At 49.9% G+C, this 26,279-nt stretch overlaps 2 protein-coding genes across 4 annotated transcripts in view; one reads left to right on the plus strand and one right to left on the minus strand.

The window, feature by feature from the left end:
* NTNG2 (netrin G2) overlaps positions 1-9,760 on the plus strand; it is a 41,818-nt gene extending 32,058 nt beyond the window's left edge. Inside the window, exons 4-6 of the mRNA XM_081339828.1 lie at positions 7,666-7,833; positions 8,128-8,265; positions 8,774-9,760. Coding sequence (XP_081195954.1) covers positions 7,666-7,833; positions 8,128-8,265; positions 8,774-8,997 — 530 coding nt within the window. The 3' untranslated portion in view covers positions 8,998-9,760. The remainder of the gene's footprint in view (positions 1-7,665; positions 7,834-8,127; positions 8,266-8,773) is intronic.
* Positions 9,761-9,899: 139 nt separating this feature from the next.
* Positions 9,900-26,279, minus strand: part of SETX (senataxin) — a 40,489-nt gene continuing 24,109 nt past the window's right edge. The window contains exons 20-25 of one of the 3 annotated variants that reach the window (XM_081339772.1): positions 25,633-25,820; positions 18,902-18,994; positions 18,370-18,534; positions 17,592-17,690; positions 15,434-15,521; positions 13,307-15,268 (exon numbers count right to left, since the gene is read on the minus strand). In XM_081339772.1, coding sequence (XP_081195898.1) covers positions 14,606-15,268; positions 15,434-15,521; positions 17,592-17,690; positions 18,370-18,534; positions 18,902-18,994; positions 25,633-25,820 — 1,296 coding nt within the window. In that variant the 3' untranslated portion in view covers positions 13,307-14,605. Of the gene's footprint in view, positions 10,366-11,939; positions 12,103-13,306; positions 15,269-15,433; positions 15,522-17,591; positions 17,691-18,369; positions 18,535-18,901; positions 18,995-25,632; positions 25,821-26,279 lie in introns of those variants that run through there. The other 2 variants (XM_081339773.1, XR_014028004.1) reach the window with 2 other exon arrangements.

Raw genomic sequence — 26,279 nt, forward strand, 5'->3', positions numbered from 1 at the left:
CCTTCCATCTTTCCTAGCGTCGCTGCCTTCTCCAGAGGACAGAGTCTTCACATAATGTGTCCATAATTGGATCATTTAAGCCTGGTCATTTGTGCTACAAAGAAAAACTCTGGGATGACTTGTTCAATGAACCATTGGTTTGTTGCTTGGGCTGTCCAGGAGTCTGTTGTCTTCTGATCATCTTTTGCTTCTATGGAGCGTCTAGGACTGCACTGGATTTTTGGGCAGCTGCAGCACACTGCTGGCTCCTATGAGCTGACACCTTTCACTGGGGCAGGAGTAGGTCCCCTTGAATGTGCTACTCCTACTTGGATAAAAATGTGAGCTAGACTTGGCTTTCTACTTTTTTCTTTCCCAACCTTTATGGCTGCTGAGATGTAGCTGATCCCTTTCCTTCCCTCTCCTCCAGATGTGATATAAAAACCATCCATAAATGTGTCTATGGGATTCCGGGCTTGGCAGCTCAGGGCTAAGGGAATTAATAAGGCTTTTTGCTTTCTCTGTACAAGCTGAGCTGGGGAAGGTCTATATGCAAAAAAAAAAAGCAAAATGCCTTCAGGGCAGCTTCTTTTATTGTGACTCTAATTAAGCCCTTGCCAATTTGCACTGGGCCATCTTCCTACTCTAGTTGAAAGCCCTATTAATATCGGTGTGTTGACGTTTCCATTTATCCATTCTTTAAAATACGGCTTAAAAGGAGGAGGAGGAAGAAGAAGAGGAGGAGGAGGAGGAGGAGGAGAAGGAAAAGAAGAAATGGGGGAGGAGGAGAAGATGGGAGGAGGAGGAGGAAGAAGAAAAAGAAGGAAAAAGGAAGAAAGGGAGGAGGGAGGAGGAGGAAGAAAAGGAAGAAGGAAGAAAGGAGGAAGGAGAAGAAGAAGAAGGAGGAGGAGGAGAAGGAAGAAGAAGAAGAAGAAGAAGAAGAAGAAGAAGAAGAAGAAGAAGAAGAAGAAGAAGAAGAAGAAGAAGAAGAAGAAGAAGAAGAAGAAGAAGAAGAAGAAGAAGAAGAAGAAGAAGAAACAACTATATTGGCTGTGCTTCATGAAAGCAAGGGTAAGGAAAGTTGTTGGAAAATAGATATTTTTGTCAATAGATTAGGATGGTTGAATCAGAGGAAGCTTCTTGGACACTTTCATGGAAGTCTGCTGGTCATGGGCAATCCAGTGCTAGGTTGTTCTCAAGGGATGCTCCTCTTGAAGACAACTCATGCACTTCTGCAGAATACGGTTGTGCCAATCCTTCATGGTTCCTATTTGTGACTTGTTAAGTCAAATCAATTCGATTCCAACTTAGGTTTTCTTTGCGATTCTATTCCAGACCTGCTTTGATCAGGAGGGCCTGTTCCTCATGCGCCTCACACCCTATGGGGACCACAACACCTCAGGTGATTAGCGCTAAGTACACCTGGAGACCAACCAGGTCAAGAAAACCCCGCCCCCCCAACATCTGCTAAACCCTACATCTGCTCCCATCCCTGGAAATCATGGACATCTTAGGACTTGCTGAAACTCAAAGCAATTCCTTTCCAAGTCCAATTCTCCCCGAATCTCTTTAGGAAGATCAGTTGAGGAGAAATGGATGGGATGCTAAGAATTCCAGCAACTAAACCATTTCCTAACTCGAGGTTTCTTGATTACTTTCTTAAGAATCTTTCTTTCTAAAGTGACAGGTCTCTAATTTATACAATGGCTTCTCTTAAAAGAATGGCATCTTCTCCCCCCCTCCCTTGGATGTTTGTTGGGAACCACACTTCGAAATGCATGCCCTACGCAATTCCATTTCTATTTTTTTTTAGCGGAAAGCAGTTACGGCGGCCACTTTTTTCTTTTTTTCTTTTTTTGCACGAGTAGAACTTGGAGAAGAATGGAGGTTATCCTCACAGGTGGAAAAATGCCGCTGCACTGTAGTCAAGCAGAGACTTCCTTGGCTTAAAAAAATAGGCTGTGTAAGTCCTGAGTGGTTTAGGAGGGGCAGTCACTTTACCATAATTGGATTTTTTGTGTTGTCTTTGTAAGAAATGACCAGTTCTTCTGGGGTGACCTTCTTGGAAGATACCTTCACCCCAGCCAAGTCTTACGTGGACCCAGAAGGTAAGAAACGCCTGCTACGGCCAACTTTAGCTTCCTGTAAGAACCTGTAAGGGACGCGGTTCCTGTAAGGGACGCGGTGGCTCAGTGGGTTAGGACGCTGAGCTTGTCGATCAGAAGGTCGGCAGTTTGGCGGGTCGAATCCCGAGTGCCGCGTAACAGAGTGGAGCGCCTGTCACTCATCCCAGCTTCTGCCAACCTAGTTCAAAAGCACGTAAAAATGCAAGTAGAAAAATAGGGACCACTACGGTAGGAAGGTAACAGCGTTCCGTGCGCCTTTGGCGTCTAGTCATGCCGGCCACATGACCACGGAGTCGTCCTCGGACAAGCGCTGGTTCTTCGGCTTTGAAACGGAGATGAGCACCGGCCCCTAGAGTCGGAAACGACTAGCATGCATGTGCGGGGGAACCTTTACCTTTACCTGTAAGAACCGTATCTGGTAGCAAAATATCTCCATTCTCATTTCCTCCTGCTTTATGCTCTAGGGTGTGTTGATGTGAGCTGAGATAGCTAGAGGGAGCTTCAGAATTAGTGGTAGACCCCAAAGAGGGTGCTAAGAAGTGATGAGATTGTTCTTCAGTTCAACTGCTAGGACGAGAAGGGATGGAAAAAAGAGGGTCCCTCCATCACAACATTTCCCACCAAGGAAAGCAAAGCGATGTGTAGATTAGGAGCTGTTTAGCATGTGAGCTGTTGAGTCTCTTTGTGCAGGGTCTGTGTTGTGCTTGCTTGCTTTCCACATCTTGAGGTGAACCCTTTTCAAAAGCTGCCTGCTCTTGAGAGGAACCTCTTGAGAACATCTGAGTTAGAGATGTCTTAGCAAGCACTGAGGGGATGAATAGCAGGCCAGATGCCGTGATGGTCATAAGCACGAGGACCAGTTGTAAGTCACTTTTTTTCAGTGCCACTGTAACTTCAAATAGTCATTAAACAAATGATATGTAAGTCAAAAACTACCTGTATTCAGGTATAGTTACCAGATTGGGATTGCAAATGTCCACCAGGGGGCAGCAGGGACATATAAAAGGCTGCCCTCTAGTGGTTGGTAGGAATTGTGCAGGCCAGACGGGACTGTCGTCATTAAACTAAAGACATCTATATTTAGCCTTGTTCTAACCTTATCTCTCCCATGTTTTCAGCTCATGAGTGATGGAGAAGATGAAAAGGAGAAACATGGCTGAAACTCAGCCAGGTGTTCAAATTGCAGGCAAATATGCTTTATTTAGAAGCAATTTCACAAGGAGTCGTCTCAGAACATGCTTGGAGCGATCCAAGGGCAGACGTAATTGAGCACCTTGGCATCCTGGTTTGACACACTCAAACCTAATTAGACGATGCTTTGAAACTTTAACCTGCTTTCTTCTCCTGCATGGAGCTGTTTCCCAAATCTTCTGGGATGGGCAGGTGGGTGGGTGGTTAAGATAACAGCAATCAGGGTCCCTGCATTGTGGAAAAAAATGATCCTCTTCGAAGACCATCTACATCCTCACCACCCTACCTTTAAATCAAATGCTAGATCAACGGAAACCTTTTTTAAAACGGATAAGATTTCAGCCATTGTAAGGGAGAATCCTAAAGCATCTCAAATGAGAAACGTGCACGGTGGTAAGATGGCTGATCTGGAGAGTAGAGTAGAGTAGAGTAGAGTAGAGTAGAGTAGAGTAGAGTAGAGTAGAGTAGAGTAGAGTAGAACAGAAAATAGAATTTTCCATTGCTAAGTTGTTAGCGTGAAAAACCTATAAATCACTTGCTTCGGTGCTGTCATAACCTCGAACAGCCACTAAGCAAACGGTAGTAAGTCAGACTGTAGCCAGATTCACTTAACGACCACATGATCCACTGAACAACTGCACCGATTCCTTTAACCCTGGCCCCCCAAAAATGCTGGTAAAATCCGCCGTGAGCCACTTCACAACTGCTCTGTTGAGCAACCAAAATTCTGATTCCCAATGATGACGATAAATCGAGGATTAAACCGGATCCGGTTTTTCCATCCTTCTCCCAGTCCACTCAGCCCAGCTTTGTGGGTTCAGGAGTCGCGCCGGATCCAATTTCCTTTCCACGGCCTGGGAAGAGAGGTAGGTGTCCCTGTCTTTGCCCGCTCCCAGGAGAGTTTCTGCCGCACAATTCCATTTTCCCACCCACGCGCTCTGGGACTGGCTGCTGACCCTCGGCTGGGGCTCATGGATTACGTGCTGTCTCATTCAGAGGCTTCAGAACAGGACCGCTGGCAGCGAGTCTCTGGGAAGGAGGGGGGGGGAAAGCTGTCAGGCTCTGATCACTGGGTGATCAAAAAAAAGGATGCCGAGGCAGAGATTGGCAGGGACGGTACCACAGCGGTGCCCAAGTACTTAAGCCCCTTTCTTCTTCCCTCCTACCAATTGTATCTTGCGGCACACACACCTGTTCTAAGCTTGCCAGGCGCGCCAGACAGCTCTTGAACCCGCCTCCCGAGGTTTTCATTCCTTCTGATCTAAGAGGCGACTTGAAAGGAGGACAGGAGTTGCAAAGGCGTTTTGATGTCCAAAATGAGAGGCAGGTGCCCCTCCCTGGTGACCCCACAGAGATGGCTTTGTGGGGTTTCTCAACAAGGTAGGGGAGGGCGGGCACAGGAGCCAGACAGCTGGCAGCCCCTGCCAACTTCTCCATCTGCTCAGATTTCCAACTTCAAGGCTTCTTGAGGAGGTTCAGGAAATGTCGCGCTTGCTATCTAGGTTGTTGTAAAATCTCGACTCCCGATTTGAGGTGGTCCACGTAACGGGGATTTAAGTCACACACAATTCTGGCCTGCTGAGGGGATGGGTGGGAGGGAGGGAGGGAGGGAGGGAGGGAGGAAGGAAGGAAGGAAGATAAAATCAGGGAAGGAAGGAGAGAGGGAGGGAGGGAGAAAGGAAGGAAAAAGAGGGGAAGCAAGCAAGGAAAAGAGCGAGAAAGTAAGAAAGAAAAAGGAGAGATGTGGGAAGGTAGGAATATGAGGGAAGAAGGGAGAGGAACGGATATACAATTTTCACTGCTCAATTGCCAGTACCGTTTTCATTGCTCCAAAGTTCTGTAGGGAAGCTCTTTCCAGAAGACAATTTCTTAAATTTGCTGGCACTTTTCGAGACACGAAGCCAGACCCATCATGATTTTCTTAAGAGGGATAGCATCAACATTTGATCACAGGATCCGGAGAGGATGCAAACGAAACCGACTAACTAGCATGGAGCAGATGTAGTACGGCCAAGAATTGTGGACCCCCGTGAAGGGTCACTTGGGGAATCAGCAGAATTCAGGGGGAAGGTCTCTTTGGCATCATCTCAAGCCGGCCGCCGGTCCTGCCCACAAGATGCCAAAGTTGGCACCTCCGGAGCCCAATGTGTGCCAGGACGAACTCTTAATGGAATTACTGCAGTCAGAAAAAACCGCTTCGGGTGGCAAATGTAAGGAAGGCAACGCCAGGAGAGGACAGTTAAGGTCACTTCACCGGTGTGTCTCTTTCCTTGCCCCGTGCCAGCAGCGTATTTACAGAATAACAGGGTCAGAAGGGACCTTGGAGGTCATCTAGTCCAACCCCCCGCTCAGGCAGGAGACCCCAAACCATTTCAGACAAAGGGTTGTCCAGTCTCTTCTTAAAAGCCTCCTTTTAACACATTCTTTCTCTGCATAAATGCCTGCTTTTTTTTCCCTTCAACTCCTCCAGAATCAGGGCTTTCCAACTCAGCATGCTGGATTATTATTATTATTATTATTATTCCCACTTCAAATGTGCAAGTAGTCCTCAAACCCATTTAGTTCGAAGTTGCAACGGCACTATAAAAATAGTGACCGGTCCTCCCTCTTATGACCGTTGCAGCATCCTCATGGCCACCTGATTCGAAATTCGGACGCTTGGCAACCGACTCGTATTTATGACGGTCGCAGCGTCCCGGGCTCCTGTGATTCCCATTTGTGACGATCTTTTTGACAAAGTGGGTGGGGGCTGTCGGATTTGTTTAATGGCCACCGAAAGGAAAGACAGCCTTTTATCTCCCCGTTTAGCGCAAGGATTTTTATACAGCCGTTCCTAGCCGGGAGCAGATGAGAGAGGTCCCCCCCCAAAAAAAACAATAAAAATAAAAAGGAGGAACCCCAATTTGACAATAGCTTGTGTTTCTGGACGAGGGAAGGGAACAAGAGAGAGAAAAAGAGAGTTGTTTTGTTTTGTTTTGTTTTTTAAACATGATTCTCAAGTTTTGCCCGAGACTTCCAGAGTCATTGAGGTCAAAGCTGAATCTGATTTCCGGGTCCCCATTGAAACGTTTCAAGGTAAGATGAGGATAAACGGGGCAGCTAATTGGTTGAAACGGAAAACCTGCAAAGCGTCCAGAGAAGATGGAGCCACAAGTCTCCTTCACTGATTATTATTATTATTTATTATTATTCTAAGTCATAAAGTCTGACGTTGGTAGTGGAGTTCCCTGGAGCTCCATTTCTTGAATGTAGTAAATCAGCACATCCTGCCTTAACGTGTTACGTCTTTCCTTGAGAGTCTGGGTGGGTGAAGAACATGAGGGTTTATCCTCTCAACTCATCTGGGGAACCTGGTTTAATTCTTGTTCGGTCGTTCTCTCTTACCCCAACTAAAGGGAGAGAATTCGGTCTCAACCTTAGAATTATGTTGTGTTGGGAGGTCACGTCAAGAATTCTCTTTTAAGATAATGAGCGTTCACACGTTCAGCTCCCTTGTCTGGTGAACGCTTCAGTGACAAAGCTCTTCTTGTAAAGCCAGGTCGCCTCTTAACTTCGGCAAAAAAAGGCCGTCTCACCTTGGCCAGGCAATGTGACGGGGAGGGGGGTGGAGGTGCAAAGATGACACCCTACAGCGGCATGAGTCCCTTCGAGGGGATTCTTAGGTTATTGACCATCTTAGGGCTTCCTGTGTAGACCATCGAGAAGTCATCTTTGAATCTGTCACGGCAAAACATTGCATGGTTTAAAACTAGCAGTGTGGAGAGGAACACCTCACCCTGTCTGCTGATACCAGCCTTTGCACCTGGATACGGTGATTGAGATGGTCCACCTACTCAAGCCAACCTGGCCCTATTTGTTGTTGTAGAAACATTGTCCCATTGCAGTCTGAGTGTCCTCCTGTTTTAGCTCACTTTGCCATCTCAAAAAGACCCACAGGTCGTCGTGGGGCAGGGAGGGGGGGGGAAAGTCCTTGTTTCAACATAGTCTTCCTCAAGTCGAGGCCAATAGGACCCTTTACTTTGTAGAAGCTGCAAACTTCAGGCTAATAGGGCCCTTCTGCAAACTGTGGGGAGAGAAAAAAGCACACGCATGGTCTTCTGGTTGCATGTTCCCTCAAAGGTGTCCCAGATGTGTCTTCTCCTTCTGCTTTGCTTCTTCGTCTTTCCATAAGGTTCTCCACAAAGTTATGGGTGAAAGAAAACCCACCCAGCTGAACGCAAAGCTGGATGTCTCTACCGCTCACTTTTAGAAGCTGTGGACACTTGCTTTCGTTTGTTGTCTCAACTAGGCTTTCATACCACCTGATGAATAAGACAATACTCATTCTCTCTCTCTTTCCACCACCCCTCCCTGCGGCCCGGCCTTGCAGACTGTGAATGTTACGGGCACTCCAACCGGTGCAGCTTCATCGATTTCCTGAATTTAGTGACCTGCATTAGTTGCAAGCATAACACGCGGGGACAGCACTGTCAGTATTGTCGGCTTGGCTACTTCCGAAATAGCTCCGCGGAGCTGGACGATGAGAACGTTTGTGTAGGTGAGTAGAAACAGAAATGTTGGCCTCCGTTGTGCTCATCAATCGAGGACTTAGCTGTCTATCCAGGATCACTCTCCCTCTTCTCTGGCAATTGGGGGGCTTTACACCCCAACACTTTAAGGGAGTTGTAGGATGGAGGTTACACATTATCCAGAAGTTAAGAAGAGGTCCATACATACAAGATCTCCAGAGATCCGCTCAGTCTCGTCTCCATAAGAATTAGGGAGGACTTTTTTGGGTTTGTTTTTTTCCCCCACCGCAGATCTGACTTTACTGGTCTGTTGTTTCTCCCAGATTGCAACTGCAACCGAATTGGCTCCTTGGCTAACCGTTGTAATGAGACCGGCTATTGCGAATGCAAAGGTGGGGGCGTGACGGGGCCGAAATGCGACGATTGTCTACCCGGCTACTACTGGAGGCAAGGTTGCTTACGTAAGCGTGATCCTTTTTTCCGAATGAATGTGTTGCAGTTGATTTGCAGACCTGAATCCCAGCTGATTGAAACAGAGAGTTCCTCAAGTTTTGGTGGCTTTAAGAAATGTGGACTTCCCAGCCAGCAGGCTTGACGATGAGTGGAATTCTGGGACTTTCAAGTCCATGCACCTTAAAGAAAGCTGGCTGGAGAATTCTGGGACTTTCAAGTCCACGCACCTTAAAGCAAGCTGGCTGGGGAATTCTGGGAGTTGGAAGTCCACTCATCTCAAAGTCACCAAGGTTTGAGTAACGCTGCCTTTGACCTCATCCAGACCCGCCTCTCATTCCTGACTCAACCTGCTCCGTTCTGGGAATCTAACTGCCCTCTTCAGAACCCCTCAATCCTTACTTGCAAAAGCTTTCCTGTCCATCCCTTGGAGTTTTAATTTGGGGGAGCAGCCCCCAACCTCCCCCCCAGCTTCTCTTAAATCCTAGCGCTTCCAATGATCCCCCTTTCTCTCTGCAGCCAACGTCTGTGATGACGAGCTCCTGATTTGCCAAAACGGAGGCACGTGTTACGAGAACCAGCGCTGCCTCTGCCCGCCAGGAACCAAGGGCGTCCTGTGTGAACAAACTAAGTGTGAAGGGGAAGGTACAGAGTGCGACTCCGTCTCTGGGACGTATCTCAGCCTTTCGGCCTTTGTGGCCAGCGCGGTTGGCCTACACATGCAGCAACTGTTGGACCTCTGAAGGACAATGGGGGGGGAGAAAGTGCTCCGTCAAAAATCCCACGGGAAGCCTCAAGCGGAAGCGAGAAAGGACACGACAGCCTGAAAACGTTGCGAGCTCAGAAGAAACATCACCCAGCTGAGCTGGTGTCTCTTGGACCTCGTTGGCCAAGAGTTGAAGGGTTCAAAAGAAGCTCCTGCTCCTCCCTGAGGTCTTTGGTTAGGCGCAGTTGAAGGAACATAGATACCTTTTGCGGTGTCCATCAAACCAGGAAAGGACGTCTTAACAGGACTTTGGGTGGGGGTGGGGAATGCAAATTGTTTGCAATTTTCCAGCTATCTTCTGGAGGGGAAAATTGTCCAGAGCTCTCCTTTGCACAGGGGTAGCTTCCCAAAAAAAGGGGTGGGATGGGGGCGAATTGCCCTCAGTTATCTTGCATTTATGTTGCACTGCTCTTCCCTTCCAAATCTCTTCTTCTTTCCCGCCCAGTTTTTTTTTTTTTAGGAAGATGTAGCTCAGCTAAACGGAGGCCGGCAGGTACAAAATTGGAAAAGGCGGCACGTTATGGGACCTTTTTCCTCTTGCGCGGTTAGCCAGCTGCAGCTCAGGCCTCAAAAGATAAACGTGGCCTCCAAAAAAAAAAATCAAGTTGCTGAATTTATTAAGTTTTCTCTTTTTTTTCTTTTCTTTTGGACTCGTTTTTTTTTTTTACTCTTTTGGTTCAGAGTCTTCGGCTTTCGACACTGGTTTTGATTAGTCAAAAAAATAGATCACGTTCCTCCGGGCTTTGCCGAATAGATTACGGTTCAATTCGTTTCTTTTTTTTTTCCTTTTGGGTAGAGAATTACATTTGTTGGAATTATAAATGTTCTAAAGAAGAGTGGGGAAGGGGAGATTAAAAAAAAACAACCAAAACAATCAGGTGAACTACTACTACAGCCTTTAGAAAAAAAAACATTTTACCTGAAATATTATGGTGTTATAATCCATTACATAAAAGCAACTTATTAATTGCTGTTAGGTCTCGGATTATTATTTTTTTCTTCTTCCCAGCTCTGCAGATTTAACTCATTCCTTGGTGGGCGTGCCTCCAAAAAAGATTGGGATAAAGGACGAAAAACGGCCACTTTGCATTTCCTGATGCCAAAGGTGGATTTGCTGAGACTTTGCACCATGCTTTCCTTATTATGATGGTTAGCTGCTCCTGGTCCCTCCCAGCTCTATTCCATTCTAGAATTTAAAAAATCACCCTATTGGCACCATTCCTCTCTCGCTCTAACTCTGCAAAATGTTACTGCATCCAAGGCGTCAACGCTGAAGGGATAGCAGCAACTGCCTGTTGTGAATACGTCCAGTCCAAACGCCATAGGAATCAGGCTGGCCAGATTCCTGCAAAAAAATAAAGAAATAAAAATCATAGGGCTGGTTGGGAACCCAGGAAATTTGCTGGCTCTCGCAGGGGGGGGGAACCTTCCTGGCCACATTTGCTAAGTTGAACCACTGCGGTCGTTCAGTTAATAATGGGGTGGTTAAACGAATATGGCTTTTCCACGGAGTTTGCTGGTTCAGGTCACAAAAGGGATCACACGGCACACATACACACACACACACCCCGACGCTGCAACCATCATAATACGATCCGGTTGCCAAGCATCCAAAACTTGATCACGCGACCACGGGATGCCGCAAAGGCCGTGTGAAAAACAGTCCCTTTTTTCCAGTGCTGTTGTACCTTTGAATGGTCACTAAGTCGACTGTTGTAAAGTCAAGGGCTGCCTGTACTGCGCCTCGAAAACAAAACAGCCCCCCCGAAACAAACCCATCGTAGGGTTAACGCTCCTCCTTTCCCGAGGAGAAATCAGGAGGGTTGGCAAACAAAAGACCAATTTGTCCCTCTTTGTATCGAGTCCTACTTAAGCTTGGTTTAAAATTGAACTAGCTCGCTCTTTGGATTTACACCTTGCAAGACGTGAGCTGGCCAAGGCGGGCTTGGTGGAATGAACACGCAAAGCCCACCTCCTATAAATCGTGATTACCAAGTTTCTCAGATTAATAAGAGTGCCACCTGGTGGCTTTTCGTTGACCTGGTTGAGCGTCTTGTGGGCACGGAGACACAAAGCCGAGAGCCTCTGAGGGTCTGAAGCAAGGTTTAGCCAAGGTTTTGTGAGATTTTATTTATTTATTTATTTTAATTCCATTTATATCCCGCCCTTCTCCGAAGACTCAGGGCAGCTTACAAGCTTAGCAGTAGCCTTCATTCTCTGTATATGCCTGCTTGTTAGGGCTTTCACACACACCCCCAAGCGGCATTATTACAAAGTCAGCTTATTGCCCCCAACAATCTGGGTCCTCATTTTACCTACCTCGGAAGGATGGAAGGCTGAGTCAACCTTGAGCCTGGTGGGACTCGAACCTGCACTAATTGCAGGCAGCTGGTGTTACTTAAGGAGGCATTAGCCCACTGCTCCACCAAGGCCCGTTGGTGATGACCAAACATGGAGAGGAGACAAGGGACAAATTCCATAAAGGTGGTGATGGGTCAGCAGGCTGGAATTCCATCCATTGGGGCAGCCTGAAGCAGACTTCCTACTGAAAACGTTGACAACTCTCGTGGTTGATGAGCAGGTAGGTCAAAAGCAACTTCCTTGAGAGCAAGCCTTGCTGATGTTAAGCAGAGATGGAAGACCCGATCTAGAAGCTGCTTTTATGAAGTTTCTCTAAGTTATCCACAACTCCCCATCTCTGTTTGGCTTCAGGTCTATCAAGGTATTTATAACTCCCCAGAAGTGGATTCTGATGGATGTGGTTGTCTTCCCGCTCTAGAAGCACACCAAGATTAGCCTTGGAGGAGGCCTCCAAAGCAGATCTGCCGTAGTGTCTCAATCTACTCTGATGAAGCCAACCAAACTGATCGAGAGCATCTGATCCGATAGCTCCAGATCAACTGGATTCTGCATGCTTACCAAAGCTGTCCTTTCCTCATCGGGTTGAGCAGCCAGATCTGAGGGATTTCATTTCCTGAACCAAATCAGGGACCGAGATCACGCCCAATTGCAGCAAAGTTGCTGAAAGGATCCTGGGAAAAGGAGCTATGAGGTCCTTCCAATGGGAAATTCCATTCAGGATCTGGAAGATGCAGAAAGCAGGGAATCTATTTGCCCGGGATAAAACAGCTGCTCTTCTGGCAGATTTTGAAAGAGATCAGCAAGGAGTCCCTATCAATTTTTTCCCCTCAGGGTGTCAATTAAGCTAAGCCCCCAATGCATAGGGGGGGGGGGAAACCCAACTGACCCACATTCATATAGGATCCTCTCAACTTTAAGATGATCTATGGATGAGATTCTCAGTCATCTAGGTCATGGTTGTCCCAAAGATGCTTTTTCAAGAGGCAACTGGACTTTGTTTTCTCCTTGAAGACATTTCGCTTCTCATCCAAGAAGCTTCTTCAGCTCTGAATGATGGGAGAATGGAAGGATTTATATTCCTCGCAGTCATCTGGTCATTAGTACTCTTTCTGAGAGTCGTTGAGGCTACTTGGGAGGTTTATCTGTGCCCTGGGGTCACCTGAATAAGTGTAAATGGGTGTGCAAACCTCCTTGCAACAGCTGAAAGGACTGCATTGTAAATAGGAGGGAGGTGGAGAACCAAACCACCAGGACAACGTTCAGCAGTCCATCTGTGTTTGAAAGACAAAGGCCACTCTTTCAAAGACAGCAAAGTCCACATCCTGGACAGAGGACCGCGGGTTTGAAAGAGGGGTCAAAGAGGCCATCTAGGTCAAAATTGAGCCAGAGGGGAAGGGATCCGACACCATCTATCTCCAGTCTACAACAGTTCCAAAAAAGTTCCACACCCCTTTGCGCTATTCGGGTGACCCTGAGGGCACAGATCAACCTCCAATTGGCCTCCAAGCCTCTCAGAGGGAACACTAATGACCAGATGACTGCAAGGAATATAAATCCTTCCGTTCTCCACCATCCAGTCAGAACTGAAGAAGCTTCTTGATCGAGAAGCAAAATGTCTTCAAGGAAAATCAAAGGAAGTCCACTTCCCTTTGGAAAAAAGCACTTTTGGGACTCCAGATCTATAAGGAGCTACTGCGTTTGCTGTGCAGAGGATGGGGATCTGGGCGTAATCTAGGTGCAATTAAACTATTAGGGTTTGTGTTTTTTTTGTTCGGAAAAACTGGCCCACTAAAGCGAACTCACTTGCTTCTACGCAACAGGGCCCTGATCCAAAACCCTGGAAAATCTCACGTAAATTCACTCTCACTCCAATTCACAAGTCCTTGACTCACCTTTCGGAAGCACGAATCAGAAAGAGCCAAATGTATTTTTGAAAATACAACCTGAATTATTTATTATGGGGAAAAGATCTTTTAAAAAGGTCTATTTTAATGTATCTACATTTCAGTTATTCGTAACAGAAGGGTATATGTATATACATATACATACATACATACATAAATATACATACACACATATATATATACACGTATGTATGTATGTATAGATATTTATATGAACACAAACAACGTTTTATCAAGCCAAGTCCACTGAAAATGCCCAGGCTTGAGTGGGCAGTGAGAATTTAAGCCCTTTTTTCCCCCTTTTTTCCTGTGCTTGGGACCCTCCTCCCCAAATGTTACGAGGGAAAGACGCCGGGGAAAAGTCGATTCCAAAGTGCAAATTGCCAAACTGCAAGTGTTTAATAAAAGATTAAATTTACCGCAGAGTAGTGGGCAGGCAGAGGGAGCAACACTCCTCCAGCCCAACCCAGTGGAGGAGATAACCCGTAAAACCGTTCCGCATCTTTTCAAAAAAAAAAAAAAACAAAAAAAAACACAAAAACACAAAAACAACAGAGGCACTTGGATCAGAAAACGGGCGAGGGAGGCTAGCAGACAATCTCTGCGAAGGGAGACAGGCAGTTACTTGTTACTGGCGCAAATGTTCTTTTCAGCCGATATTGCTCCCGCCATTCTCCAGAAGGCACCCCAAATTAGGGCAGGGCAAAAATACCCCCAAACCCCTGTTGTGTTGCGTACCCCAAAGAATCGGCAATGAAATGAGCAGGATTTCAGGGCTGGGAAAAGGAGGTCTTGTTAAAGTAGGGGGTGGGGGTCCCACACGAATCAGGACAGTGACTGACAAGGTCCTTGACGAAGGACCGGGCTCTTCGCTCGCCCAGCCACGGGATGCTTTAAATAGGACACTACACACATGGAAGCATTCTATGGGCACTCTCAGCTTCCCGGCCTCTTAAAAAATAAAGCTTTTTTTCTGTACAAATGTACATGGCCCCTAAGGCTTACAGAGTTTGGAGTTTTGTTTTTTGCTTAATATATGGCTGTTTCAAGGCGTATCTGCCTCGTGTCAGTGTATTTATGCATACAGACCCAGGCACGCGAACACTCTCTCTCTCTCTCTCTCTCTCTCTCTCTCTCTCTCTAAAGTGGCAAGAGGTGATGGGAAGACTCGAATACAAGATTCCTGGCAAGGAATTGAGGGGGACACTCTCTCTCTCTCTCAAGTCTAAAGAGGCAAGAGGTGATGGGAAGACTCGAATACAAGATTCCTGACAAGGAACTGTGGGGGGGGAGTGGGGAGGAGGGAGAGGGGTCTTGGAGTCAGAAAGTGGTGCGTCTCTTCTTGGGTTGTGTAGAATCGTCCTTCTCCTGGGGCCCCTCCGTGATCCTCCGGGGATAGCCGCCGAGCTTTTGCCAGCTCTGCAATTGCTCGGCCAGGAGGGAAAGTCTCTGGTCGAGGGTTTCGGGGGCTCTGCTCGGGAGAGGGGTGCTAACGCAGCTCGACGTTTCCCCCAGGGCGTCCACGGAATTGCCGCGGCTCCGAGCGGTCAGAGGGCCAGGGTTTTTTTGCCCTGGCCAGGCCCACAAAGCAGAGGTTTCGCCCTCCGTGCCGTCGGTGGCCTTGAACGCTGGCTTTGCTTGTCTGAAGAGGCGGGGGTCTTGCGGCCTGTCCTGGACGGGCTTCACCTGCGCCACGGGGGGTGGCCGGTGCTTCTGCGTCTCTCGAGGGGACTGGTTGTCAGCTGGAGCGGGAAGAGGGAGCGGAGGGCGCTGGGTATCGGGGATGGGGAGGGCCTGTTGCTTGGTTCCGCTAAAGGCCGAGGGTTCTTGGGCGTCTCTTTCTGGAGTTGCCGCTCCGGAGCGGGGAAACGGTCTGGATTTGAGGATTTTCACGGCGCTGGCTCTGTACGTGTTCTTGGAGGTCTGGACGATGTTCCCTCTCCGTTGGGCGTCCTGTATCATCTCGTTCCAGTCTTTGTTCTCCTGGGAAGGAAGAACCGAGGTCAAATCCTGGCTCTGTGGCCTCGCGTGGGGCGCTAGAGGCCGGAGAGACCCCCGCCTCCTTGCCTGTAATCATCCAACATTAAATATCCATCTTCGGTTTTATACCTCCCCCGTTAAAGCCCCATTTCCCCCTCTCCCACCTACCATGAGAGTCTTCAGCTTCCCGAGAATAAAAAGGCTGTATTTGGCTCGGGTGATAGTCACGTTCAGGCGTTGCAAGCTTCTCAAAAACCTGGAGAGGGGCAGTGAAAAGGGCACCACAAGGTGAGGATGTCTGAGCAGGGGCAGAGCGAAGCTTCTCCCTCATGGCTTCCATTCCTGGATCCATCCACACCTTTTAAATCTACTCCTCCGATCCCGGAGACAGCGAGCTGTTTGTCAACGGGACGTCAAAGCCGAAAGCAGAATTAGAAAATAAGATCTGCAACACACACACACACACACACACACACACAGAGAGGACCCCAATTTAGGCCGAAGGGGTGGAGGAACGGGCCTCTTGGTTGGAAGCTCTTAGCCACACGAGGGGATGAAACCAGCCCGCCGCTATTTCAAAAGCTGCTTTTAGAAGACAGAACGATGCTGGCTTGGACAGTTGCAGCCGATTTATCGGTGATGGCGGTTCCTCTCTTAATTTTGAACCCGGGTCGCCCTGGTTGGAGGTGGCAGTGTAGGGGTGGGGGTGGGGGAGTGGAGCGAAGGAAGACTCTGGATTCGTTTCGCCAGCCGTGACCTTGAAACACCTCCCCGCACGACCCATCTGGAGACCGACACTCTTCTGATTCATGCACAAGCTCCCTTATTAATATTTCACGCGGGGCCTGAATATTTCATTCGTTGCAAAGGTGACTTGCGAAACGGGAACGTGCCGGGAAAGCAGGCGTAACCTTTCTTCCTCCTTCTTGGAGAAAAGCTATTAAAACCGAAGCTCGGAGGCAAGGACTGGTTTTCGAAAGACGGGGGTCTGGCCTGGCCTGAGGGGGTTTTTTGTCTGTGTTTTTAAGCCCTGGATTCTAAGCCGGTGAGGATGATGGGTCCCAAGCTCATGGGACAGGCTGAACTGGAAGCATCCTTGAAGAGGCTATATGATGAGCTTACGAGCAAGTCTGGTCTAGTGGTTAAAGCATCAGGATAAAGGAGGAGCCCGATGCCAGGAGACAGTGAGTTCTAGTCCTGCCTTAAGCTAGGTGACTTTGGGCCTATTGCCAGAGTCAGGGAATTCTAGTCCCACCTTAGCCATGAAAGCCGGCTGGGTGACTTTGGGCCTATCGCCAGAGTCTGGGAATTCTAGTCCCACCTTAGCCATGAAAGCCGACTGGGTGACTTTGGCCCTATCGCCAGAGTCTGGGAATTCTAGTCCCACCTTAGCCATGAAAGCCGGCTGGGCGACTTTGGGCCTATCGCCAGAGTCTGGGAATTCTAGTCCCACCTTAGCCACGAAAGCCGGCTGGGCGACTTTGGCCCTATCGCCAGAGTCTGGGAATTCTAGTCCCACCTTAGCCACGAAAGCTCGCTGGGTGACTTTCGGCCAATTACCAGGAGATGTGAGTTCTAGTCCCACCCCAGTCGTGAAAGCCAGCTGGGTGACTTTGGGCCGGTCCCTCTTTCTCTCAGCCCCAACCCACCTCACAGGGCTGTTGTTGTGGGGAAGGTACACTGGATACGTTCGCCACCTTGCATGATTTATAAAACTAATAAAGAGGGGATATAAAATAAAGCAACTCCCAACCCTCTCTGGCTACGCCAGCTAGGGAATTCTGGGCGTTGAAGTCCGCCCATCTTAAAAGCGTCTTGGATGGAGAAACTTATGTCCCACCGTAAGTTTCATTTGCTACTCGTTGTTGCCATCTGGTGACCACGAAGCCTGGTGCTTTTGATTGCTACAGAAGAAGGCAAGAAGGGGCAGCCTTACGATGGGCGGCCTTCAACTCCCAGAATTCTCCAGCCAGCAGCTTTAAAGGTGCACCTTAAAGCATGCCGGCTGAGGAATTCTGGGGCGCGAAGCCCACATATTTCTTAAAATTGTCCGGTTTGAGAAACAGCCTTCTAGACGTACAAAAAAAAAAAAAAGACAAGTTTTGCTCCATTCTATTCCAGAATTGGGGCTGGAGCACCACCCTGCCAAGCTGGCCAGGAATAGAATAGAATAGAAGCTGGAAGGGACCTTGGAGGTCTTCTAGTCCAGCCCCCTGCTCAAGCAGGAGAACCTATACCATCTCAGGAGTTGAGCCTTACATGAGAAACACCCAGCCCTGCAGTAAAATGGCGCCAGTTCCTGGCACCAAGGGGCAGGGAGACCTACCCAATCGATCCTTGTGGGCTGTTTGCCCGCACGCAGGTGACAATAATGCAGTCCTTCTCCCGGCCTTGGAATCCGTCCACGGTGTCAATTTCCCCAACACTATGAAGGAAAAAATAAAAAATAAAATAAAAGGACTGGAAGGAAGGAAGGTGAGTCAGGATGATTATTTTTAACCCACAGGTAAAGGTAAAGGCTCCCCCGCACATGCGTGCTAGTCGTTTCTGACTCTAGGGGCCGGTGCTCATCTCCGTTTCAAAGCCGAAGAGCCAGCGCTTGTCCCAGGACGTCTCCGTGGTCATGTGGCCGGCATGACTAATGCCAAAGGCGCACGGAACGCTGTTACCTTCCCACCGTGGTGGTCCCTATTTTTCTACTTGCATTTTTACCTGCTTTCGAACTGCTAGGTTGGCAGAAGCTGGGACGGGTAACAGGGGCTCACTCTGCTACGCGGCACTCAGGATTCGACCCGCCAAACTGCCGGCCATCTGGTCGACAAGCTCAGCGTCCTAACCCACTGAGCCACCGCGTCCCTTTTTAACCCACAACCCACTTTCAAAACAAACAAACACCCTCTTGGGAAATGAAGGGCCGGGGGGGGGGAATTTATTTTATTTATTTTATTTTTATTTACAGGAAAGATGAGTGATAATCTTAATTTAAGAGATTAAGAATTAAGAGGGGAAGAGACGAGGAAGCAGGAGGTGAACTGGGAAGGAAAAAAAAAATCTCAGTTCATGGAGCAATTAGACAGAGGGACGTCCACACCTTTGTTACTCACCTGTTTTCTCCGAATTCTTTATCCAGCTGTCTCTGTATCCTCCTCTTTTGCGCGTTGTAAGGGGTGATGATTCCAATTTGGCGCGAGCCGATATCCTTCTTTTTCCCCTTAATGACCTTCATCAGCTCCGTCAACAGCTTCACTTCTTGGGGGTTGCAATAGGAGCTGAACCAAGGCAAGCAGGAGCAAGGTGGCGTAGGGGAGAAGAGGGAGAGAGAGAACAAGCCAGGGATAAACCAAGGTTGTAAATTGGCTCCATCCTTCCCATGAAAGCTAAGCCCTGCATTTGGGGACGCGTCGGGCAAGAAACGTTCCGTTTCCCCCCCCAAGCCCTAAATCGGGGTTTCTCCACCTCGACAGTTTTCAGATGAGTGGACTTCAACTCCCAGAATTCCCAAGCCGGGATTACTCGTACGTGAATGCTGATTGAAAGGGAAGTTCCCAAAGACGGGACCGATCGTTTATTCCTTGCTGTGGCATCTGCAATTGCTAGCTTTGGTTGCGGCTACTCAGTGGAGGTGAGGCAACTTACTCATTCTCGCGTTCCTCGCGGCTGTCTAAGACGTCGAAAAGCAAATAGGGCTGGAAAGGCCAGGCCAGCGAGAAGCGGTCTTCTGCTATTTTCCTGTGGTGGGAGAATTGTCACGGGACAGAAAGACGCAAAGTAGAGTGAAAGAGTTGACACACCAGGCTCCTTTTCAAACAGAGACCCTGAATCAAGCTATTCTCCAAAGCGCCTGAAGGCAGGACAAGAAGCGACAGATGGAAACTAACCAAGGAGAGAAGCAACCTGGAACTAAGGAGAAACTTCCTGACCGTTAGAACAACTAACCAGTGGAACAACCTGCCTCCAGAAGCTGTGAATGCTCCAACACTGGAAGTTTTTAAGAAGAGACTAGACAGCCATTTGCCTGAAATGATATAGGGTTTCCTGCCTGAGCAGCAGGTTGGACTAGATGACCTCCAAGGTCCCTTCCAACATTATCATTATCATCATCATCATCATCATCATCATCATCATCATCATCATCCAGGAATGGCCAAATCCTTTAGCTCGCCTCGCGCACAAAGCTTGGAGAAACTAGGCAGAAATGTTGCAACGCCGTGTACAAAACCCTGATTTAATCCCAGGACGTGTCAGGAAAAAGCACAGACTAGTTCCACCATTAACTGACCGGGAAAAAACGGGGAAGAAATGGAAAACACCATTCAACTTTTCAAAACAGATCGTAATCATTCTGTTCCAACTCGTGAAGTCAATTTCCTGGTCTGGCCTATCTGAAAAGGCTGGTACGAAACTAGCTGGAATTTTCTCGTTGCAACTCAGGGGAGGGGGAAAAAATAAATAAATCCCCCCTCCTTTTTTTTTTTTTGAAAGATTGTCTCTCAATTCTATTAAAAAAAGGGGAAAAGTTAAGACATCAGAAAAAACAAAGCCAAACTGAATTCCTGGATGAAGGTTCATGACAGGGATGAGTTGTTTTTTTTTTTTTTTACACCCCCCTCCCAATATATATATATATATATATATATATATATATATATATATATATATATATATATATATATATATATATATATATATATATATATATATATATATATATATATATATATATATATATATATATATATATATATATATATATATATATATATATATATATATATATATATATATATATATATATAGGGGACGCGGTGGCTCAGTGGGTTAGGACGCTGAGCTTGTTGATCTGAAGGTCGGCAGTTTGGCCGGTCGAATCCCGAGTGCCGCGTAACAGATTGAGCGCCTGTTACTCGTCCCAGCTTCTGCCAACCTAGCAGTTCGAAAGCACGTAAAAATGCAAGTAGAAAAATAGGGACCACTACGGTGGGAAGGGAACAGCGTTCCGTGTGCCTTTGGCGTCTAGTCATGCCGGCCACATGACCACGGAGACGTCCTCGGACAAGCGCTGGCTCTTCGGCTTTGAAACGGAGATGAGCACCGGCCCCTAGAGTCGGAAACGACTAGCACGCACGTGCGGGGGAACCTTTACCTTTACCTTTATATATATATATGTATGTATGTATGTATGTGTGTAAATCAAAAATTTACACAAATATGAGCTGTCACTGTTGTGACTACTGCCTGTCGATGGCCTTCGGTTAGGCCGAAACAGGAAATAAAGATTTGTCCCATGTTTGGGGCCTAGCAAGGTAATTTAAGTAGTTAACAAGCATTTAACATACATATATATATATATATATATATATATATATATACCGTATATACTTGAGTATAAGCCGACTCGAGTATAAGCCGAGACCCCCATTTTCACCCCCAAAAACTGGAAAAAGTTCGTGACTCGAGTATAAGCCGATCCGCCGTTCTGCAAGCCTCCGCCGCCAGCAGAGGCTCGATCCGCCATTTTGCAAGCCTGAATACACAGGAATACCCTGTGTGGCCGCGGCTCTCGGGGAAGCCCTGGCTGTCCGCTTCCTCGTTCCACGCTGCCATTCGGGGCCCGCGCGTTCCCTGGGCAAATCGCGGCGCCCAGCAGGCGAGGAAACACGCCCGCTCCAGTCGCCCCCCCTTCCCTCAGGAGACGCGAAGCAAGTGACCGCCCGGAACTTACCGAGGACTTGCGCGCGGCCGAGGCTTCGGTGCTTCCAGGATCGCGCGCACCTCTCCCAAGCCGCCGCCGTCCGGAGACCTGCCGAAGTTTGGGGAGATTTGGGGAGGTGCGCGCGCACCTCCCCAAACCTCCCCAAACGTCAGCAGGTCTCCGGATCTCCGTGCCTTGCCTGCCTGCTTCTTTCGCTCACCCGTGCTTTCTCTCCCCATCGCTCACCCGTGCTTTCCCCCCCCATCGCTCACCCGTGCTTTCCCCCCCCATCGCTCACCCGTGCTTTCCCCCCCCATCGCTCACCCGTGCTTTCCCCCCCCATCGCTCACCCGTGCTTTCCCCCCCCATCGCTCACCCGTGCTTTCTCTCCCCATCGCTCACCCGTGCTTTCCCCCCCCATCGCTCACCCGTGCTTTCCCCCCCCATCGCTCACCCGTGCTTTCTCTCCCCATCGCTCACCCGTGCTTCCCCCCCCATCGCTCACCCGTGCTTTCTCTCCCCATCGCTCACCCGTGCTTTCCCCCCCCATCGCTCACCCGTGCTTTCCCCCCCCATCGCTCACCCGTGCTTTCTCTCCCCATCGCTCACCCGTGCTTCCCCCCCCATCGCTCACCCGTGCTTTCTCTCCCCATCGCTCACCCGTGCTTTCCCCCCCCATCGCTCACCCGTGCTTTCTCTCCCCATCGCTCACCCGTGCCGCCCCGAAAATGCCGCTGCCGCTCGCCCGCTTGCTCGCTTCCTCGCCCGGGGACCAGCACCAGCCAGCCAGCCCGCCGGCGAGAAGCCCGGCCCGGAGGTGAGGGGAGGGAGCGGAGTCGCTCACCCGTGCTTTCCCCCCCCCATCGCTCACCCGTGCTTTCTCTCCCCATCAAAGATCCTTGGAAGTAATGGTTGGAAAAGTTTGCAAGTCTTTGGGAAAGTTCAAGAAGTGAAAGGAATACCCTCCTCTTGAAAGACCAGATAAGGCAGACAGGGAGATGAAGAGTTCAACCGAGTTTCCTCTTTTGTTCAGGCATCTGCACCCGCTGCTTTTAAACTCGCCTGGCGCTGCAACGGCACCCGTTTTCCCCGGCGAGTTTTCCCTACCTGGCCCCTGCAGAATCGCGGCGGCGCCCCCGGAGAAGCCTACCCCGAGGCTGCGGCCGATTTTTCCTTCTCCTAGACTCTGCCGCCCAGAGCGTTGTTTCTCCCCCTCGTGCGTGCATGGGATGAGGCGAGAAACCAACAGCCTGCGTCCGTCTCTCTTTATGTATATTTCTGTATATATCTTATCTCGGGATCTAGACCTTTCGAAGGAGAAGGGGCGGCTGGAGTTCGTGAGTTGCTGTGGGACCCAAGGGTTGGGGGAAGAGAGATGGGAGGGAAAAGGGGAGAAACCTGCCGCTGGCTAGTTCTTTGTCTGATCGGGGAGCCTGAACAAAAGAGGAAACTCGGTTGAACTCTTCATCTCCCTGTCTGCCTTATCTGGCTTTTTGAAACGCACCACCGGCTGCTCCGTCCAGAAGCCCAGATTCGGGAGGGCTGCTTGGCTTCCACTTGAGCCCATCTATGTCCGCGGGCCCCCCCCCCACTACCCCTAGACCTCCGCCGCCGGCGGAGGCTGGATCCGCGCTCCGCAGCGGCAGGGCGCGGATCCAGCAGAAAGAAGCAGGCAGGCAAGGCACGGAGATCCGGAGACCTGCTGATGATTGGGGAGGTTTGGGCACCTCCCCAAACCTCGGCAGGTCTTCGGATCTCCGTGCCTTGCCTGCCTGCTTCTTTCTGCTGGATCCGCGCCCTGCCGCCGGCAGAGGCTTGCGGAGCGCGGATCCAGTGTGGGGGGGGGAAAGCCCTTTAGCAGGATTTGCCTGCATGCCGGCGGAGGCTGGATCCGTGCTCCACAAGCCTCTGCCGGCGGCAGGGCGCGGATCCAGCAGAAAGAAGCAGGCAGGCAAGGCACGGAGATCCGAAGACCTGCTGAGGTTTGGGGAGGTGCCCAAACCTCCCCAATCATCAGCAGGTCTCCGGATCTCCGTGCCTTGCCTGCCTGCTTCTTTCTGCTGGATCCGCGCCCTGCCGCTGCGGAGCGCGGATCCAGCCTCCGCCGGCGGCGGAGGTCTAGGGGTAGTGGGGGGGGGGCCCGCGGACATAGATGGGCTCAAGTGGAAGCCAAGCAGCCCTCCCGAATCTGGGCTTCTGGACGGAGCAGCCGGTGGTGCGTTTCAAAAAGCCAGATAAGGCAGACAGGGAGATGAAGAGTTCAACCGAGTTTCCTCTTTTGTTCAGGCTCCCCGATCAGACAAAGAACTAGCCAGCGGCAGGTTTCTCCCCTTTTCCCTCCCATCTCTCTTCCCCCAACCCTTGGGTCCCACAGCAACTCACGAACTCCAGCCGCCCCTTCTCCTTCGAAAGGTCTAGATCCCGAGATAAGATATATACAGAAATATACATAAAGAGAGACGGACGCAGGCTGTTGGTTTCTCGCCTCATCCCATGCACGCACGAGGGGGAGAAACAACGCTCTGGGCGGCAGAGTCTAGGAGAAGGAAAAATCGGCCGCAGCCTCGGGGTAGGCTTCTCCGGGGGCGCCGCCGCGATTCTGCAGGGGCCAGGTAGGGAAAACTCGCCGGGGAAAACGGGTGCCGTTGCAGCGCCAGGCGAGTTTAAAAGCAGCGGGTGCAGATGCCTGAACAAAAGAGGAAACTCGGTTGAACTCTTCATCTCCCTGTCTGCCTTATCTGGTCTTTCAAGAGGAGGGTATTCCTTTCACTTCTTGAACTTTCCCAAAGACTTGCAAACTTTTCCAACCATTACTTCCAAGGATCTTTGATGGGGAGAGAAAGCACGGGTGAGCGATGGGGGGGGGGAAAGCACGGGTGAGCGACTCCGCTCCCTCCCCTCACCTCCGGGCCGGGCTTCTCGCCGGCGGGCTGGCTGGCTGGTGCTGGTCCCCGGGCGAGGAAGCGAGCAAGCGGGCGAGCGGCAGCGGCATTTTCGGGGCGGCACGGGTGAGCGATGGGGAGAGAAAGCACGGGTGAGCGATGGGGGGGGAAAGCACGGGTGAGCGATGGGGAGAGAAAGCACGGGTGAGCGATGGGGGGGGAAGCACGGGTGAGCGATGGGGAGAGAAAGCACGGGTGAGCGATGGGGGGGGAAAGCACGGGTGAGCGATGGGGAGAGAAAGCACGGGTGAGCGATGGGGGGGGAAGCACGGGTGAGCGATGGGGAGAGAAAGCACGGGTGAGCGATGGGGGGGGAAAGCACGGGTGAGCGATGGGGAGAGAAAGCACGGGTGAGCGATGGGGGGGGAAAGCACGGGTGAGCGATGGGGGGGGAAAGCACGGGTGAGCGATGGGGAGGGAAAGCACGGGTGAGCGATGGGGAGGGAAAGCACGGGTGAGCGATGGGGGGGGAAAGCACGGGTGAGCGATGGGGAGGGAAAGCACGGGTGAGCGATGGGGAGAGAAAGCACGGGTGAGCGATGGGGGGGGAAAGCACGGGTGAGCGATGGGGGGGGAAAGCACGGGTGAGCGATGGGGAGGGAAAGCACGGGTGAGCGATGGGGAGGGAAAGCACGGGTGAGCGATGGGGGGGGAAAGCACGGGTGAGCGATGGGGAGGGAAAGCACGGGTGAGCGATGGGGAGAGAAAGCACGGGTGAGCGATGGGGGGGGGAAAGCACGGGTGAGCGATGGGGGGGGAAAGCACGGGTGAGCGATGGGGAGGGAAAGCACGGGTGAGCGATGGGGGGGGAAAGCACGGGTGAGCGATGGGGAGGGAAAGCACGGGTGAGCGATGGGGGGGGAAAGCACGGGTGAGCGATGGGGGGGGAAAGCACGGGTGAGCGATGGGGGGGAAAGCACGGGTGAGCGATGGGGGGGAAAGCACGGGTGAGCGATGGGGGGGAAAGCGGCAGCGGCATTTTCGGGGGCAGCGGGTGAGCGATGGGGGGGGAAAGCGGCAGCGGCATTTTCGGGGGCAGCGGGTGAGCGATGGGGGGGGGAAAGCGGCAGCGGCGGTTGTTGGGGGCGCAGCAGGCGAGGCAGCTTCTCTCAGCAGCCTGTTCCGAACGAACGGACAGTTCTTTTTTTTTGTTGACTGGAGTATAAGCCGAAGTGGAGTTTTTCAGCCCAAAAAGTGGGCTGAAAAATTCGGCTTATACTCAAGTATATACGGTATATATATATATATATATATATATATATATATATATATATATATATATATATATATATATATATATATATATATATATATATATATATATATATATATATATATATATATATATATATATATATATATATATATATATATATATATACAGTGCTTTTTTTTGTAAAAGAAAAAGGTGCCGGAACTCACACATGTCATACAACCCACCTTGCCTAGCCTACAAAGTTCCATCCAAAAAAGGTGCCGGAACTCCGTTCTGAGCGTTCTATGACAAAAAAAGCCCTGTATATATATATATAAAACCCAGGGGAAATGCCCAAGACAGAATCATATACACTGTTTGTGACGTCACACACACAAAAAAGACGGCACCTCGGGGCTGCCCAGACACCATTTAAAAATAGGCAAAAAATAAGCAGGGGGGGGAGTAAAGATCTGGAATAAAAAGGGACCCCAGACCCACATTTGACTTGTTTAGCAAGAGGCTTCAATTCCCTCACCTGTCAGTGGTCAGGAGCCCTTTGTAGATATATTTGGACGGAAAAAGGCAGATTTCTGGGTGCATCCGATATTGAATGGTGAGCTGAAGCACTGGAAATTTCCCGGACATGTTTTCTCGATCTTGTTCCTTGAGATGCTTGCAGAGACGGCCTATTAGAGACTGGTCGTACTTGTAATCCTGGGCTTTCTAACAACATGGGAAGGAAGACATTCAGAAAGGGCTGCCCCAGTCCTTGACTTACGACCGCAACTGATAAGACAAGACCAAGCACTGCAGTTGATAACTTAGTAACCTCGTTGTTCAACGAAGCTGGCTTCCCCCACTGACTTGGCAGAAGTCGCAAAAGGGGGGGGGGTCGCGTGACCCCGGGACACTGCGACTGTCATAAATATGAGCCGGTTGCCAAGCGTCTGAATTTGGATCATGTGACGGCAGGGACGCGGCAAAGGTTGTTCACTGGGAAAAGCGGCTGTTAAGTCATTTTTTCCCCCCTCAGGGCCGTTGCAACTGTGAACGGCCAGTAAATGAACCGTCGTAAAGTTGAGGACTGCCTGTACTGTGGAGTTTATTTCACTGTGCTTTCCGCCGTCTTTCGTCAGCAACAGGGAAGGTCAGTTACGTCGCGCCCATTTTACAGGTGGGAAA

Source organism: Vipera berus (genome assembly GCF_964194415.1).
Source record: "Vipera berus genome assembly, chromosome: 15".
NCBI classification, from domain to species: Eukaryota; Metazoa; Chordata; class Lepidosauria; order Squamata; family Viperidae; genus Vipera; species Vipera berus.